Source organism: Delphinus delphis, chromosome X (genome assembly GCF_949987515.2).
Source record: "Delphinus delphis chromosome X, mDelDel1.2, whole genome shotgun sequence".
Taxonomy (NCBI): domain Eukaryota; kingdom Metazoa; phylum Chordata; class Mammalia; order Artiodactyla; family Delphinidae; genus Delphinus; species Delphinus delphis.
Genome location: NC_082704.1, coordinates 37,230,751 through 37,250,250, shown reverse-complemented (window position 1 = coordinate 37,250,250; position 19,500 = coordinate 37,230,751). Strand labels below are relative to the sequence as shown.

At 35.0% G+C, this 19,500-nt stretch overlaps 1 protein-coding gene across 1 annotated transcript in view; it reads left to right on the top strand.

The window, feature by feature from the left end:
- Positions 1-19,500, top strand: part of NRK (Nik related kinase) — a 162,744-nt gene that overhangs the window by 138,818 nt on the left and 4,426 nt on the right. The window contains exons 18-27 of the mRNA XM_060001855.1: positions 71-435; positions 1,980-2,316; positions 5,382-5,568; positions 6,014-6,169; positions 8,329-8,472; positions 10,310-10,468; positions 14,094-14,198; positions 15,822-15,964; positions 16,255-16,404; positions 19,176-19,335. Coding sequence (XP_059857838.1) covers positions 71-435; positions 1,980-2,316; positions 5,382-5,568; positions 6,014-6,169; positions 8,329-8,472; positions 10,310-10,468; positions 14,094-14,198; positions 15,822-15,964; positions 16,255-16,404; positions 19,176-19,335 — 1,906 coding nt within the window. The remainder of the gene's footprint in view (positions 1-70; positions 436-1,979; positions 2,317-5,381; positions 5,569-6,013; positions 6,170-8,328; positions 8,473-10,309; positions 10,469-14,093; positions 14,199-15,821; positions 15,965-16,254; positions 16,405-19,175; positions 19,336-19,500) is intronic.

The window sequence follows — 19,500 nt, the reverse complement described above, 5'->3', positions numbered from 1 at the left end:
TGGAAGCTTTCCAATCTAGAAGAAAATGAAAGGCTACTAGAGACTACATTAACCTTTCTTGTGCACACAGGTTCCAGATGGATTTAAAGTAGGAAAAATATCACCCCCCGTTTACTTGACAAATGAATGGGTAGGCTATAATGCACTCTCTGAAATCTTCCGGAATGATTGGTTAACTCCTGCACCTGTCATTCAGCCACCTGAAGAGGATGGTGATTATGTTGAACTCTATGATGCTGGTGCTGATACTGATGGTGATGATGATGATTCTAATGATGCTTATGAAGATACTTATGACCATGACAATGGCTGTGATGAGTTGGATAACCAGGTTGATCAGGCTAATGATGCTGGTGAAGACCAAGATGATGATGACAATGATGAGGTTGTTGATGACAAAGGCAATAGTCGTGATGATGCTCCTAGTTGGCCAAGGTTGGTTTTTCTGGATTACTTGCATTATCCATATTTTATCATTTCAAAACTATTTGCATCTTTGGTTTACTTTTAAAATTTATTACCAAGAGGATGAATGAATTGCACTTGCATGTTGGTAAATGGTTGATTTTCAACAATAGATTTTAAATTATTTTAATGCAAAACACTTAATTTTGCATTTCTTGTAATACTATATTTTATTAGCATTCAACTATTTATTAAGTTCTTTATAACTGGACCTGTCTGGGTGTTTCTGTTAAAATTAATGCTACTGAATCATTCTACCCTGTAAAACACAATGAGTGTGAGAAATGGGCTGACAAATTAAGTAGTGTGCCTATTAATAATTGTAAGTTGAAGCCCTGATGTTTGTGAACAAAATCTCTAAATTTGCTGAGAAAAATGAAGTGCAAACATGATACTCACTTGATAGTTTTAAGCTCCAACTTACTAACATAGCATTATCCTTGGGATTCTGAAGACTGCTGTAACTAAATTCAGTGCTTGTTCAATTTTATCTTCTTATAGAGTAGCTGCTCAAAGAGGTAATATTTAGTGAAGTAGTGTTTTTGGCATACCACCAGTATGCTATATATATATATATATAGTTACTTGTTCCTGCTCTATAAGCAGCCAGTGTGTTCTTATTTACATGTGCTTATGGTTTGTATTTAAACTGCTCTCAAAGGTGATTCATTAATATAGTATATTTTTAGAAAAGTAATTAACAGTGGGAGAATTGTTTGCTTTATAATATTGAAATCCATATTTTATTTTAATTTTCAAATGTTACTGGGGATATACATGACAGAACAGACTACAATTCATTCAACATTTTTTCTTCTTTGCCAACTAAAAAACTACCAGGAATTCCGTTCTTAAATTCATTTGCTTTTAGAATTATCATAGGTACATATTTATGTTGTCCCTTATGCAAAAGATCATTGAGACATTTTGCTAAGCTTGGTGTTCTTAGCAAATAATTAAGTGACTATCTTAACTTAATGAGATCTATATTACTGAACTTCCTGATGATAATAGTAGAACAATCAATGGAAATCTGTTGCAAAGCAGACAATACACATGTTAGAAAATAAAGGCACATGTTTAAATTAACATAAATTACATATATTATAAGAATTATTTAAATATGTTGTGGTTGAACCAAAAATATGGGCTTGATCATTCATGTGGCTGTGAAGTTGCTAATGCATGAAGTAGTCTACGGTTTAAGAAAATAAAACATATTATTGCTACTAACCTAACACATGTTCCTAATAAAGGATGCAAGTTCTCTTCCATCTGCCATCCAAATGCAGCCAGGGAATTGACAGTGGCTATGGTGTTAATTTAATATTTAAGACTGACAAGACATAGGGACATTTTTCATATCTATATCATACCAGTAGTGTTCACATAGAACAAAAACATGCCTGGAGATAGTACATATGTGTAAGGCATACTAATTTTGTTTCATTTGTTGACTTTCAAATATGTTTTTGTTGGGTGGTTTTCTATCATTAATTGGATCTTGTTATCAGACCAAGCTGTGGCAGAGGTGGAAGTTACAAGCAAGATGGTAAAGATGGAAGTGATGGAGGGGAAGGAACTTTCAGCAGCAATGGAAGCCAGAGAGCTAGTAGAAGCCACGGAGGAAGTACAGCCATTAGGGGCAGTGAAGCCATTGGAGACCATGAAGGACACAGAGCCAATACAGGCAGTGGAAGAAGAGGCAAAGAGAGTAATGGAAATGAGGGAATCAGTGGAACCAATGAAGAGAGTGAAGCCCTTGAACTCAATGGAGAAGAAAATTGCTCAGAGATACATGATCCAGTATTGGAGAGACCAGCATCCCAGGAATTTGAACATAAACCAGAGGTAATGCGCCATTTGAAAAGGAGAATGAACTCTTCTCCTTGTGAATGCATTTCTTCATGTGATATGTCATATTTCCAGCCATTACAAATATATTTTAAACTTCTATCCCAAAGCCTTAAAGACTTTTAATTATAGCTGTAGCTAGATCTTTATTTCTTCTAATTTGGATGGTTCCTATTTTCTTCCAGGGACAAAAATATCTTATTTGTTTACCTTTATTACTCAGATCACATGCTTGGGATAGTGTCTCTTAACACATACATTTTTCTGGGAGGTTTTATTGTGATAAAATACACATAACATAAAATTTTATGTTTTAACCATTTTTTAAGTGTACAGTTCAGTGGAATTAAGTACATTCACAATGTTTTACAACAATTACTACTATTCATTTCTGGAAATTTTTTATCATCTCAAACAAACAATTTACTCCCCATTATCCCTCCCCCCAGTCCCTAATAACCTCTATTCTACTTTCTGTGTAGGTACCTTATATAGGCAGAATCATACAATATTTGTCCTTTTGTGTCTGTATTTCACTTAGCATAATATTTTCAAGGTTCATCCATTTTGTAGCATGTATCAGAATTTCCTTCCTTTTTAAGGCTGAATAAGATTCTGTAGTATGAATATATCACATTTTGTTTATCCATTCATATGTTGATAGACACTTGGGTCGTTTTCACCTTTGGCTGCTGTGAACATTGGTATACAAATATCAGTTGTTGGAGTCTCTCTTTTTAATTCTTTGAGCTATATACCTAGGAGTGGAATTGTTATCTTCTATTTTAACTATTTGAGGAAGTGTTAACACATACAATTTAAAACAGAAGTAGTGTACTGTGTTTAGACAATTATTTTGTCATTCACAAAATATTTACAGACTTTATAGATATGTTTTAAAATACTCAAGTAGCTTCACATATGCTAGATAAATAGGAATTATCACAGAGATTTCCTGGAACACGTGGGTTTTGAACAAATTCTTGACAAATGGGGAGTATTGGATATCTGAAAACAGAGATGAGATTCCAGACAAAGGAAAAATCATGCCAATTTATTTTCCCAGCCTATTGTCCTATCATAACTAGCTTAGAAGATGCCATGCTCTTTCATGAATTAGTGACCATGTTCAAGCACTTCCTTTTGTCTATAAGGCTTCCCCTTACCTCTTCTCTGCTTGTGAACTAGTCATCCTTCATGATCCAACTCATATATCATCTTTGACTTCCCAAGGCAGAATTACACACCCCTTCATCTGCACTTGCAAGCATTTTGCCCATCGTTTTATTTTAGTACTTATGACTTTGTAATTTATTTATTTGTTTACTTGCTCTTCTGTCACGATAGATTGTAAACTCTTAAAAGGCAGGAACTATTTTTAATCCATCCTTGATTACTTTTCTTTACCTACTCACACAATCCCAGGGTCCAACCTAGGGCTTCGTCTATGACAGGCATACAGTAATTACGGAAGAAATCAATGAAGGAAGGAAACAAAGAAAACAAGGAAGGAGGAAACTCCCTAGATGGTTTCCAATGGGAAAGCAACATCAGCGGGAAAGTATCTATGTCTGCCTCTCTATCTGTCTATCTATCTATCTACCTATCTATCTATCTGTCTATCTAGCTATCTTTCCATCCATCCATCCATCCTACCTACCTACTACCTACCTACCTAACTGCCTACCTACTTATCTTAATTAAAAACATTAAAAAAGGATGTCCCAGCACAGTTTTCATAGCACCCCTGGTTATCTCCAGTTATCTTAAGAAATGTTTTTGACGTTTACAGAGTAAATGGATCTTTTTATTTTAATTTTTTTTAGGATGAGATAATCTTTTATTTTTTTAATTTAACATCTTTATTGGAGTATAAATGCTTTACAATGGTGTGTTAGTTTCTGCTTTATAACAAAGTGAATCAGTTATATATATACATATGTTCCCATATCTCTTCCCTCTTGCATCTCCCTCCCTCCCACCCTCCCTATCCCACCCCTCTAGGTGGTCACAAAGCACCGAGCTGATCTCCCATTGCTATGCGGCAACACTTTTGTGGCAGGAAAGGTCATAAAAACAAGTCTTTGACAGGGCAGCACAGCTGTCTCAATCACTGTTTAGAAACAAAGAAATGCTTATCAGCAAACAGGCTTACCAAAACCTGTTGGTATGTTTTTCCACAGGATATGGCATCCCACATAAATTCTGTCACATTTTGTGACTTTTATCGTTGAATTTCTTCTCTGTAAATTAATGGAATCTGGCTAAATTTTCACTGAAGCATGTTCACACTCTTGAATTTGTGTTAGTTGATTTTCTATCATTAGCTTTGTCATTTGACAAAATGAAATTGAATCTACCATAGCATAGCTGAATGTAAGCTTTGGAATCAAACAGACTTTGGCTTCAAACTGATCCTCTTAATTATCTCTATGACCTTGAATAAATTATATAACTTCGCTAAGCTTTAGTTTCCTTGTAAGTAAAATGGAGATGATCTTACTTTTTGGGTTGTTGCAAGGATTCACAACAATATGTAAATAAGATGCCTAGCAGGGTATCTAATGCATAGTAAAAACTCCACAAATTTTAGGTCCGTAAATTATACAGCTAAGGAGTTCATGCTCCTTGAATTTCTACTTTGGCATCAGTTGTCTCAATATAGGTTAGTTAGTTTTGGTTTTTTTTTTTTCGGTACGTGGGCCTTTCACTATTGTGGCCTCTCCCGTTGCGGAGCACAGGCTCTGGACGTGCAGGCTCAGCGGCCACAGCTCACGGGCCCAGCCGCTCCGTGGCATGTGGGATCTTCCCAGACCGGGGCATGAACCCGTGTCCCCTGCATCGGCAGGCGGACTCTCAACCACTGCGCCACCAGGGAAGCCCTATTTCTTTTTTGATAACATTGTTGAGTTCTACTGGTAAATGTGGATTTTATAAGGATAAAGAATTATAAGATGTTACAAATTTTGTATTCTCTTTTTCAAATAACTGCTAGGCATATCATATTTCTCTCACTGTTAATTTCCTAATAAAGTCAAAATAAATTTTTAATCATCTTTTAGGAGTTAGGTGGTAGAAGTGAAGCCTCAAATGCCGTTGCCTCAGGCGCTGCACCTGCAGCACCTGGTGATGAGAATGACACTGTGGACATATCAGAAGTATCAACAGAATCAGGTTTTTCTGCCAGCCACTCATCTCCTTCCAAAGGTTCTGAAGGGGCTGCAAATGCTGACTTTGCCAGTACCATCTGTAAGTGTATTTAATATAATCTCCGAATGCTGCAGTCTGTTCACATATTAAATACAGTGTTTGACCACTGGTTCATTATCAGAAAAGAATCAAATCATTCTGATACTCATTTGACATAAATTCAGATGGATGTATATATATTTTTAAATCTACTCTTCACTTAGTCTTTATGGCACCTAAATTTGAACTACAATTGAGAAATTGGGTCCCTCTTCTGGATTTTACTTGCAATTTAATCACAGTAACTTGAAGTATATTCATATTCAGAAATGTATTCTGACCATCTTGATTTGTGTTAACTGATGGTTTAGGATTTATAGAAATTATAGCTCCAATAAAAAAATAAAATACAGTAAAGGAAAAGGAATATTTCTAAGCTATGTCTCATTTGTGGAAACACTCAAGCGCATATGGTGTAAGTTCTCTCAATATCTTCTCTTCACAGTATATGCTGGATTAGTGGAAGTACCTGAGAAATCATCTAAGCAACCCTCTGAAGTCAATGTTAACCCACTCTATGTCTCTCCTGAATGTAAAAAACCACTAATCCACATGTATGAAAAGGAATTCACTTCTGAGATCTGCTGTGGTTCTTTGTGGGGTGAGTTTTGTTTCTTAAAACTGAGTTGTTATATTTTAAAGAATATATTTTTATCTATATAGCAAACTTGTGAAAAATCATAGATGTAAACATGTGTTTGCTATTGAAAAACCATTTCCAAGTATATACATATATACACATACATATACACACACAGTAGTTAACTTGCTTATTTATTTATTTGCTGATTTATTTTTACTCAATGCAGTTTGCTGTTTGAATTACTTCCTACCCTTTTTATTCTGTTTTTCTTTACGGCCCAAATTAACTTGGCTAAAATATAAAATTGGACTAGGTTATGATTATTTGAAAATTCAAGTTTAGCATTTTTAATTTGGGCAGAATGCAACATATAATACCTAATGAGATATTAAAAGAAATTTCTTCAGGTTCTTGTTTTTAAAATATCTTGAGGATTTGTAGAGAAAGTTCCTTGTGTAATATCTTAACTTTGATAGACTTTTTCAACCTTTTGTTCCAGAAGAATTGTAACCACATTGGTAATGCTGAGACAATATTTTACCTCAAGCGGGTCTGAATCATAAATGAAACAGAATAAATGAATGCAAGGAAGGGAAAAATCCCAAATAAATGCCAACATCCTACCTTCAGTTTCATAGACTTTGCTTAATGTATGATTGAACAGGAGACAGAATTTTAAATTAAAAATAGAGCAGTGTAGCAAACATTATAGTTATGTGGATTAAACAATTTGGAAAAAAATAAGCCATCCTCAAAGTTCTACTAATAAAATGTATTGGATAACAAGAAAGCAAAGTTTACTTCATTATCATTCCAGTCAGGCAACTACCCAGAGATGAACTTAATGTCTAGTAACTCATTTTTATCATTTGTGGTTTTATATTTTGAAAAATAAAAGATTATAATATGTGTCAATGTGGCAGACCGAGATCCCCAAAATGGCTGCTGCCAGTGTCAGTCCTCAGGGGGGTCCCAGCTGCCTCATGCCTCTCCAGGGGGATTCTCTAAGAACAACAAGTGGTTCTGACCCAGGCATCTTTCACACTACTGCATCTGCCCTGCGTCATGCCACTTGGAGCATGTGAGATTTTGTGCATGCCCTGTAAGAATGAAATTTCCTTTTCCTATAGCCCTCCAGCTCCCCTGAACATAAGCCCCACTTGATTTTCAAAGGCAGATGTTCTAGGAACTCATTTTCCCAGTGCCAGACCCCCAGGCTGGGGAACCCAATGTGGGTTTCAGACCCCTTGCTCCTTGAGTAGAACCTCTGTGGTTATGATATCCCTTTTGTTTATGAGTCATCGACCCTGGGGTGTGGGTCTTTACTAAACCACATCTCTGCCACTCCTTTCCATCTTGTTGTGGCTCCTTCTTTATGTCTTTAGTTGTGGAAAATCTTTTCTGCTAGTCTTCAGGTCATTCTGATACACAGTTGCTCCGTAAATAGTTGTAATTTTTGTATGCCCATGGAAAGAGGTGTGTTCAGGGTCTTTCTACTCCACCATCTTGAGACTGACCCCCATTTGAAGTATATTCTAACTTTACTTCAATCTGCTATTTTAGTCTTCTCATTCAGTCTATAAACAGTGTTTCTATTAGAATGAATAAAGCCAGCACACAAATAACAGAGTGTAGGAGTGTAAATACATGAAAGTAGAAACTAATTTTATAGGCATTTAGCAATATACGTTTTTTTAATATATGTGTGAACACAGAATCACTCAATTTAAAAACAATTTACATGCAATTATTCTAAAAGCATTAAAACCATGTTACAGTTAGCAATGAGAAATCAACTGAATTGAAGGCTTGATATATACTAGGCATATTTTATATTTAATGGTAACTTTCAAAAAGGTTGATTGATTTTTATAAAGTTTGGGACACTACTGAAAGGTGCTGAGATATACATAAAGTTCTATTTGTGTGATGGCAAACAAGACACCAGCCAGTAGAATATTGCCAGAGGGTATTATCTTCAATATTTTAATGAAAATAAATTTGTTCTGTTGGCAGAGAGTTCATTTTTACACAGAATGAAGTTAACATTAGCCTAAGATGATAAACGTCACCTTTACATAGATCAGCACACTGGAGTAGCAAAAATACTAGTATAAATTCAATTATAAAAATGTAATCTGAGCTAATATAGCACTTTTCTTTTCATATACGAACAGGAGTGAATTTGCTGTTGGGAACTCGATCAAATCTGTATCTGATGGACAGAAGCGGAAAGGCAGACATTACTAAACTTATAAAGCGAAGACCATTCCGTCAAATTCAAGTTGTAGAGCCACTCAATTTGCTGATTACCATCTCCGGTTTGTTTAAGAACTAAAATTAACTGAGTAATTATGCAGATAAATTAGGTTTCAAACTGGGCTAAAGACTCTCTCAAGTGAAAGTATTCATAGGAAAGCACTATAAATATACACTTTAATTGGGACACCAGGCTTTCCTACTTGTATTTTCTTACCTATTTACAATTTAAACTTCTGACTCTCCTTTGGTGTCTGGATATTTGATTGCAATGTACCTGTCCAAGGTCAGTGACAAGAAAAACCATGCCATTTGCATCCTTTCACGTCTTTTCTGAGTAGCCACCTACATCTTCACAACTCACAGCTTCACCCACCCATGCACACACGACCACACTAACCACCACTATATACCTTTCTTGTGTTAGAAGCAACAAAGAACAAAAAGGACAATAATTGGATAAAAATGAGACTCTGTTGTCTCTGCCACAGCTGTATAATAAGGGCCTACAGATAGGACTAGTAACAAGAATGGATCCCCTAAGATCTCTCCATTCTTCCCACATAGTAGTTGAACTTCTTAGTTTTGGTCAGTCAGATCCTGAACCTTGAAATATGAAAGACCAAGTATATGGATGTTCATAATTATTGTGATTACTAAACAGTACTTGGTATCAGGAAAGCACTAACATTAATGCTGACTTTAGGCAAAAAAATGACTGTTGAAAGATTAGGAAAAATTTTTTAAATGGTTCGACTGTAGAATAAAATTATGCTAATCACAGTAATTTTATGTGTTTATATACTTCCTGTCTGTACCTAATAACGATATTGCACATTAATTAATGATTATGTATAGTCCTAAATATGATTAACTTTGCTTTAAGTTTTGGTTAGAGAAATCCTCTATAGATATACTAAAGTGTCATGATTTTTTGGTCATTCATTTTTAATTGCTTGAGGCACACAGAAGCAACATTTAGTTTTTGAAAACATCTGGGTGGCTTACAGACTGCACATCTGGATAACAGATTTCTTTACGTTTTATCCAGCTTTCTCTAACCCAAATGTTCTCTTTTTAATTCTTAAGTTTCTCTTAAATGTGGATTATTTTTGCATCAAATAGTACTGAGGATGTCAGTATAGAAAGATATCTAATAGTTTGGATTTCAATTTTATTTTACCATTTGAGAATAGAATGGCAATAGCTATAGATGCTTGAATTCTAACACTGCTCAAAAATGTTGTATAAAAATATATTTAAGATTAATTACATAAATGAGAATCTTATTGTTGGGCCCAGGAATCTTACAGTCATAAACCCTAAAAATGGATGTAAAGTCACTATATATGAAAAGAAATGTGTAATTTTAATGGCTTGTTTTTCTGAAGGAATTGTAGAAATTTGATGGGACTTACTTCGTAAGTATACTGGAATGAAAGAGTACAAAGACCCATCTCACTGGCCCAGAATGCCTAACAAGCAATACATAAGACACCCTTCTCATATATACACACTACCAGAGATAGCTTCTGGGTCTCTGAATCCCAGAAAGGTCATGACTTAGATAAGAAGCTAAGGTACAAATGAATGGATGGTGATTCTGTTGCCTGCACAGTGGCAGTCTTAACCTGTCCCAAAGAAGTATTTTACATTTGCTTCTACATAGGTAGCTGGTAGATACTTCAGCTATCTCTTGGAAGTGAGAGACTGAGAGACTTTGCTATCACATTTCCAAACTCTAAAGGGAAGACTCTGATGCAGCATAGATTTTTTAAAGTGCATTTTTACTTTAATGAAAACATTTGGTTAAAAAGACAAAAATACCTTTACCATTTTTGTTCTTCTAATATATAAAAAAAATAGACTGAATTGAAACATTGTATCTTTTCTTATTAGGCCATAAGAACAGACTTCGGGTGTATCATTTGACCTGGCTGAGAAACAAGATTTTGAATGATGATCCAGAAAGTAAAAGAAGACAAGAGGAAATGCTCAAGACAGAGGAAGCCTGCAAAGCTATTGATAAGTTGACAGGCTGTGAACACTTCAGTGTCTGTAAGTCTCATTTCGTGTTTACTATAGCTATATAAATTTTGCTTCCCTTCATTTGGTGAAGAACATTATTGTGAAAGGCAAAGTAGAGAAAGAAAAGAATTTGCAACTTCAAATACAAAAATGAGTGAATTTCACTGAGATACCTTTCAGGTCTTTTATGTCACAATCTTGGCTGTTATTGAGAAAATATAGATTGACTGAAATAGCTATTGGAGTTAAGTTTGGTTCACTTTCTCACCTTTCTTCCCTTCCCAGTCACTCTAATTAGTTCATATGAACTGATATTTCTTCCTGCTTCTATCTAACTTCAATTATATAAATGGTGTTGATGTATCTTCAATAACCTACAAGGAGATTTATATGACATTATCTTTTCTTGGAACAGCAATAAAATAGGATCACATAATAATTCCTATTTTTCAAAATCAGAAAATCCCTCCTAATACTGACCAGGAAACTTTACCATGAGTCAAAACGAAAATTCATCAATTATCTGCTGGCTCTCATTCCCACTGTCGATATTCATGAGTATAATTGCTAAATATTTCCTATCTGATTACTGTGTTTTCATTTCCCCTGTCTCTTCACAACCATCCACTGTGAAATGGAGTAACACATCCAAGGTCTTAGAGTCCTGCTCTAATCTGTCAACAACTTGGAAGTAATGTTATCCAATTCTTTCTGTTTCTGAAGCAAATCCCCTCTACTCTCAGCCTTTGTTTTCTTCTTTCCTCTTTACTAATTGCCTGTGAGGCAGAACTAGTGGCATAGGTAAGAGATAGCTGGAATCACATAATATGAGTTGCAGCAGTATATTTCTACACTGACTGACCGTTTTTGTTCTGCATACAAAGAGCCTTTCCAAGGATAGGTTTCCATATGTGTGTACATATGTACACAAACACCAATAAAGGTAGGAATGAGCACCCAGACAACTTAGGCATCAACTAAATATACTACTTTCTTCTAGTTTTATGTATCACTAATTTCCTCCAAATCATATTACATAAATGTGGTAGCCAGAGGTGAAAGATATTCCCAGATGTTAACCCAAAAGTTTATATAGCAGAACTGCCTCTTACTAACTTATCGAGTTTTTAGTTGAATAAGAGAGAGTTTACAAAGATAATCATCTTGCAAATCTATGCTTTTGGTAAACAGATGGACTAGTTTAGTCCAGTTTTCCTGGCTGACTGCATTCCAACCCATCCCAGCTCTCATAACAACCAATAACATTTGTCCTACTGACAGGTGGAACAGTAGCACCTTTACATAGGAGGACAACAACATAGCCATACTTGCGTGGTATTTTCATGGCCTTCCAAGGTCAACAAAATAATGGACCGACATCAGTTACTGTCGTTTATTAAAATTATTGGAACTATTTGCTTAACAAAGAATTCCTTTGCTTCTTGGGGGTTTATTAATCATGCTTCTTTGACCTACTTCTGAACGGTTTAAAAAAAAAGAAAGCAAAGCTAGACTCAGAGAGACAGCGACACAGAATGAGAAAGAGAAGGAGAGAGGAGGGGAGGGGAGAGGAGAGAGAGAATTCGTATATATTAGTCTCAGATGAAGTCTGGCTAGCGAATATAGAAGCAGTGTCTCAGTCAAAGAAGCGGGGTTTTAGCACAAATATAAATCTAGAAGTAGGACAAAATATTTCATGAGAGCCAGAAGGTCTAGCCAAGAGCAAGCATATACTTTTTATATTTTTTCTCTTTTTTAATAAAAAAATGCTCTATTGAAATAATTTACATATCATAAAATACACCCCATTAAAGTGTACAATTAAAGGCTTTAGGGTATGTTTATAGAGTTGTGTAACCATCACCATGATCTAATTTTCATCATTCCAAAAAGAAACCTCATGGCCATTAGCAGTCACTCCATATTTTATTCCTCTTACCTTATTCCCCTCATAGTCCTAAGTAGCTACTGATCTACTTTCTTTGCTGTGGATTTGTCTTTTTTCCACGATTTATTTAAATGGAATTATACATTATGTGGTCTTTTGTGACAAGCTTCTGTCACTTAGCATAATGTTTTCAAGGTTCATCCATGCTTTAACCTATTCAACATGTATCAGTATTCCTTTTTATTGCTGAATAGTATTGCATTGTATATATATATATATATCACCTTTTGTTTATCCAATTTTTTATACATCCATTGTTTTATACGTTTGCACTTTTTCCACTTTTTGGCTATTAGGAATAATTCTGCTATGAACATTTTCATACATGTCTTTGTACATTGGAGTGCATATTTTCTTTTCTCTTAGATAGTACTGCCAGAATATTTTTAAAAGTGACTGACAGAACTGTTTTACATTGCCATAAGTATGAAAGCTCCATTTTTCTCTTCATTCTTACCAACACCTGTAAATGTCAGTCTTTTGATCCTAGCCATCCAAGTGGGTGTAACGTGGCATCACATTATAGTTTTGATTTGCACTTCCCTGATGAATAATGTTGTTGAGCATCTTTTCAAGTGTTTGTTGATCATTTGTATATCTTCCTTGGCTTATTTATTTTTTTGTTGTTGAGTTGTAAGTATTCTTTATATATTCTGGACATTAAACCTTTATCAGATATATGATTTGCAGATATTTATTCCCATTCCATACTTTGCCTTTTCACTTTCTTGATAGTGTCCTTTGATACATAGAAGTATTAATTTTAATGAAACCCAATTTATCTGTTTCTTTCTTTTGTCGCTTATGCTTTCGGTGTCAAATAGACTCTATTGCCATGAAGGTTTATTCCTATATTTAATTCTAAGAGTTTCATAGTTTTAACTCTTACATTTAGGTCTTTGATCCATTTCAAGTTATTTTTTATATATGGATTGAAGTAGGAGGTCCAATTCATTTTTTTGTGCTTGGATATTCAGTTGTCACAGTACCATTTGATGAAGAGATTATTCTTTCCCTATTGAATAGTCCTGGCACCACTGACCATAAATGAATGGCTTTACTTGTAGACTTTCAATTCTACTCCATTGATCTATATGCGTGTCCTTAGGTCAGTACTACACTGTTTTGATTACTGTAGCTTGTAGTAAGTTTAGAAATTGGGAACCGTGAGTCCTCCAACTTTGTTTTTCATTTTCAAGATTGTTTTGGCTATTTGGAACCTCTTCCAATTCCAAGTGAATTTTAATCAGCATTTCCATCTATGCATAGGGGGGCATTGGGACTTTAATAGAGATTGCAATGAATCTGTAGATCACTTTGGATAGTACTGACCTCTTAAGGTCAGTACTGCTGACTGCTGATGATTTTTAATCACATCTCTCATTTAACAATGTTAAGTCTACCTGTCCATGAACAGAGGAAGTATTTCCATTTATTTAGGTCTTCTTTAATTTCTTTCAGCAATTTTCTGTAGTTTTCAGTGTACAATTTAGAGTGTTCTTAAAGGCTAATGCATACACTCCATAAAACTATACAGTATTTTTGTCACCTTCTTTTGGGAATCAAATTGTAACCAAATAACTATTCTAAAATAAATGATCTATGGTCTTACATTGTTATTATGACATTTTCAACAACAAACACAAATACTTGAGTGTTCTTGTTAACTCTGTGGCATCGTTACTTCTTTGTATTTTATCACTGTAGTGCAACATGAAGAAACAACATATATTGCAATTGCTTTGAAATCATCAATTCACCTGTATGCATGGGCACCAAAGTCCTTTGATGAAAGCACTGCCATTAAAGTGAGTGGTCTCCTTTTCCTTTGGTTTTTCTTTTGAGAAATTGTAAACAGAACAGTATTTGGAATAGAGTAGCGGAAATATATACCATTCTTCTACAATTAATGTAATTTAAATATACCATGTCAATAATTATCATTTAACCCTTTTTTAGATAATTCACAGGCACCACACCAAGGGAGAGTGTGAGGGAAATCCCTGACCCCTCCCCTTAAAGGACCTCCCCACCAGCTCCTCACTCCCAATTCCTGTAGTCAACATGAAGACCTTCTCTTCTAAAGCCACAAACACAAGCTTTGGGTGCCACCCCAATGACTTGAAGCTGAGAAAGTCCCTGTTCTCTCTTAGTGGGGGGTGGAGAGCAGAGGGAAGGTAAGGAAAGGTGTGACAATGGTAAAGGGGGAAACCTCTACCATTGTAGAGGAATGGTAGAGGAATGAACCTGGAAGAGGAATGAAGGAAGAGAAAGGCTTTGCTCTAATTACCAGGGCTACAGTAGATGGGGGTGGGGAGGAAAGGATGGCTCTATATTCCTTCCAAGCTGGATCTCTAAACACATTCTTCTCTAGAACTATTACAAGGAATGGTGGTTAGGCTTATTTGGATTATGAGTACTGTTTCCACCCTTATTATGGTTTAATTGAACTTCTATGGATCAGCCTCTTAAGGTAACCATTTAGTGTCCCAAACACTAAATTTTTAATCACATCTCATAAACTAGGGACTATTTTTATCTTCATTATCTTTTTATAATGCTCCAGAATTCAACATAAATAAGATTATTTTGTATTTATTCTATAGTAATAAGGACTGATTAATGAGCTGGCAATATTACATAGAGTCCAGTAGCTCCTAACCTGGGATATACATAAGAATCATCTGGAGCATTTGTTAAAAGTTTAGATCTCAGACCCAACTCCAGGCCAAATTAGTAGGTCTGAAGTGGAGCCTGGGAATCTATATTTTTAGCAAACAACCCAGGAGATTTTGAACTGGTTGGTCCCTGGACAAGTTTTTACAAAGCACTGATAGGGATACATCATGATAGACCCCAACAACATATTCGTGAAATACTATTGTATCTTAGGTCAGGATCTGATTACATGGTATATTTTGTAGGCCAAAACATCACATGTATACAATAAAGATGGGTTAATATCTATGACTACTCCTCAATGTCTATTTGTACAATAAATATGTTCTTTTATAAATAGCACAGACTACTATATAGATAGTCTGGGTCTGTCCTGACACAAATCACATCCCTGATCTGATCTCCCTAAATTGGGCCTTGGGTCAGCTGTCAGTATTTGGATATGGGTTTGTTCTTGGGTGTCTGCTGATTGGTCAGAGCTGCCTGGTATGGAGCTGGAAAGCAAAGAAGGTAAGTACCAACAGTCTGTGTAGCCTGATACACAATTCCTGGTCCAAGTCCTCACTCCAGTTCTTGAATCCCACCTCATGACTACAGTGTGGTGAAACCTGTGATGCCCAGTCCTCTACTGTGACCTGAACTTGGCAATGAATCCTGTTTGGCTTTTTGTTTCCTTGGACTAGGAGCCATAAGAGCCTAGAGTACATCCAGTCTATGGTAGGTTAACATGTCTGGCCTTTCTCATTCCCTACCAAGTGTGCATTGATCAATCAGCAGACTCCGAAGGAGACTACATGTCCTATGAAGCCTATATACGAATACTGGCAAAAATACAGGCAGCTGATCCAGCAAACCGGTTTAAGAGACCAGATGAGCTCCTTCATTTGCTGAAGCTCAAGGCAAGGAATTTAAAGACAGCAAACAGAGTACAGGGCCATACAAGGCTCTTATGATTTTTGGAGATTTGGCCTTCGAAGGAAAACTCAATATTTAGAACCTGAATATAATCATTCTTATTGTAATAACAGACCTAAGAAAAGTTATAATACATAGGTCTCTAAATATATTACGTAACTTTAAAAATAATTCTGGGTTTTATAAACCTGTTAAACAAAAGGGCAGGGGAATTTTCTCCTTAGACAGAGTGTCATTTTTGGCCTTTTGGCCATATTTGGTTTTATATCTACAGGTGTTTCCAACACTTGGTCATAAGCCAGTGACAGTTGACCTGGCTATTGGTTCTGAAAAAAGACTAAAGATTTTCTTCAGTTCAGCAGATGGATATCACATCATTGATGCAGAATCTGAGGTTATGTCTGATGTGACCCTGCCAAATAATGTAAGATCCCTAGAAATTACTGTATAACACAATTTTCCAACTGTCAAAACTCTTAAAGTTTTAAAAATATGAGTATCAATATCTATATTAGAACTGAGATGTAAAAGGTAAGTATAAAGTGCCAGAAAGTAGTAATGGATAAACAAAAATCACTGATGGTTTCTTAGTCCAGACAGCTAAGTCTGTTCCGCAGATAGATTTTGTCTGCAACAGCGATTTTTGTTTGTTTTTAAGTGAATATCATTTACATTTAAAATCTGGATTTCTATTGAAAAACCAATGATCTGACAATATCAGGCCAACATTACTATCTGGCCATAATCAACTGGAACCAATTTGTGCCTGTCCACTTTTAGATGGAACATATGCTATACATTCTCTATCCATCCACCATTATGTATTTATAATAACTGGCCCTTGTAGCCATATGAGTTTGCAACCCTTGCTTTAGTCTTCTGCACCTCATAATGCATTAATAGATTTTTTTAAATTACACCAGTATTGCAACATTATTATGTGTATGTCCTTTCTTTATCCAGATTGTAGTACTTTAACTGTGATATATAGCAAATTATCATAAAGTATTCTCTTACAGTATAAGTTATACTTAGAATTTCTGATCAAAGATTCAGCATTTTAAAAGCTAATGCACATCAACTCTTAACTCAAATAATTATAAATATGAAAATATGGCACAGCATCTAAAATATGGATAGTTGTAAAAATACTATACACATCATTTGTCTAAAGAGATTGAACATAACACAATACCCCTCACACACATGTACCATACATAATATAATTCTCCTATATCTCAAATTTGATGGTAGAAATGATATTTGTCCTATTGAAAATTATATTAAAAAGGAAGGACTGAACCAACAAATCTCTGCTTCACCCTTTTTGAATTCCCCATTTTGTCAATCACTAAAGTTTTAGCAGTTTAGCATTATACAAAATTCCAGGAGAAAACTTTTATGTACTGCTAAGCCACTGTAGTAATGTGATATTTTGCACAGCTTTCAGAATTATCTATATATCTCTGACAGATTACATGGAGCAATTGTCAGATCATTAGTGGAGAATTTTTTTAAAGTTTTGGTCATATTTAACAATCTAATTAGCTGATCATTCTGTTGTCACCTATGACTATATAGAAATCACTGTTCATAAGGCAGAAAATACTGAACCAAGCCCAGCCAAAGCCATTTAAATGAGTGTAGGTTAATTTTACTATAAATATTATAGTACTTTTCACTTGGAGTGTCTTCCATCACTTCCTGCATCTTATTTTTTATGTCATGTCAGATAGCCTTTATTTTGAAGGTAGTGCATTATTGAACACCACAGTGTTGGTCCAAGTTTATACTTATTTGGAAAGTCATTTAGGAAGATTGAATTCTGTGTTCCACTTGACTACTAAGCAAGAAGAATTATTTTCTTTTGAAACGATCAGTTAATTATTATGGAAACAAGAATAAGAGAAGGTGAGGTTTTTAAAAAGTCATTTTCTGGCCTAATTAGGATACCTTAAGTGTATTAAAAAATAGAATTTTTAGCTAAATGCCCTAGTGTCTTGACCCATTAAAAGAGAAAGGACTCTAATATAAAGGAGGAGAGAGTGTCTTCTGAAACAGAATGTACTAAAAATAATACTTTTCCAAAAGTGCTAGATTACAAAAGCTGTAAAGCTACAGAATATCTGGTTACTTCAGGAATCATCTGAGAAGCAAGAAGATTACCTCTGAGGCTTTCTGGATTTACAACAGCCCAGATCTATTCTAAACAAATTTTTTGAGAAAATCTTTTTTCTTGAATTTCTTTTTCTCTCTTCCTTCATCTCTTTTCTGATTCAACTGCTCATGAGAGTGCCCAGGGAACGCATTAAAATTGCTTTTCGCCTCTGGATCCCCATTTTAGTTTTAAGAATTGTTGTTGCTGAGACTGAGACATGGCCTCAAGCACTTGGCCTGAGTACGCTGGGTTTGGCAAGTATAGTTTCTGACATTTTTTCCTTTAACTTGCTAAATTCGAAAAATGATAGAGGAATTAATTGTTCGATTTTTAGGGAAATATGATTAATGTGACAATATCTGTAGTTTAGGCAAGTTTTGTCACATTGTTTTATGGATCATGAAATTTAGAAATTCTTAGATATTTCTTAGTATTTCATCTTCTGTCACCTAATACATCTCTGAATTGAAGATATTTTAAGATTATATAAATTAGATAAGAAATTCCATATTTTTGTGAAGGGAGGATATATTTCAAGCAGTGAAGGATATTATAAAGCTGCCCCTTGTAAATATTTAAACTCAAGCTATTTTAAAGTTAATTTTCTATTTCTGATTTGAATAAATTGGTTGATAAGCAGTGATTTTGTATTTGTTACTTGGTTCACACATTCCTTACTAAAGTATTAATTAGTGTGCTGAAATGAATCTGAAATCAAACAAGTAATGTTTCTTCTATCATTATACATAATAGTTTGTGAAATTTCAATGAATTTCTCTGTGTTGGAAGTATATCTCTGCTTTTTACAAAGTTTTCTCCTAAATATAAAGGAGAATATTAAACAGTGACAGATTTATGACATAGGGAAGGCTCTTTTCAAGTGTTGGATAGCATGTTGTTTAGTACTGAAATAGAAATTTCTCTCCTCCCTGCATTTTGAACCCCTTTTTGGTCTTTATTGCTCAACCAAGCTGCTTCAATGAAAGTAGTAGTGATAAAATGTTGGACATGTAAATCCTTATGAAACATAATTCCAGCCCCTGGAAATCATTATACCACAGAATATCATCATTTTACCTGATTCCTTGGGAATTGGCATGATGCTCACTTTCAATGCCGAAGCCCTTTCCATGGAAGCAAATGAACAACTCTTCAAGAAGATCCTTGAAGTGTGGAAAGACATACCATCTTCAGTAGGTATGTATAAAATTTTTCTCCTTTCAGATGATCCCAGAAAAGCTTCTATTTCCTGAAGTATCACTTTTTCTCAAGGCATATAGTGTTAATTTGGGATATGGCATACTTACTCCCTTGTAAGGTAATGTGTATGTTTGTCTTATGCTTAATTACTTCACAAGGCTA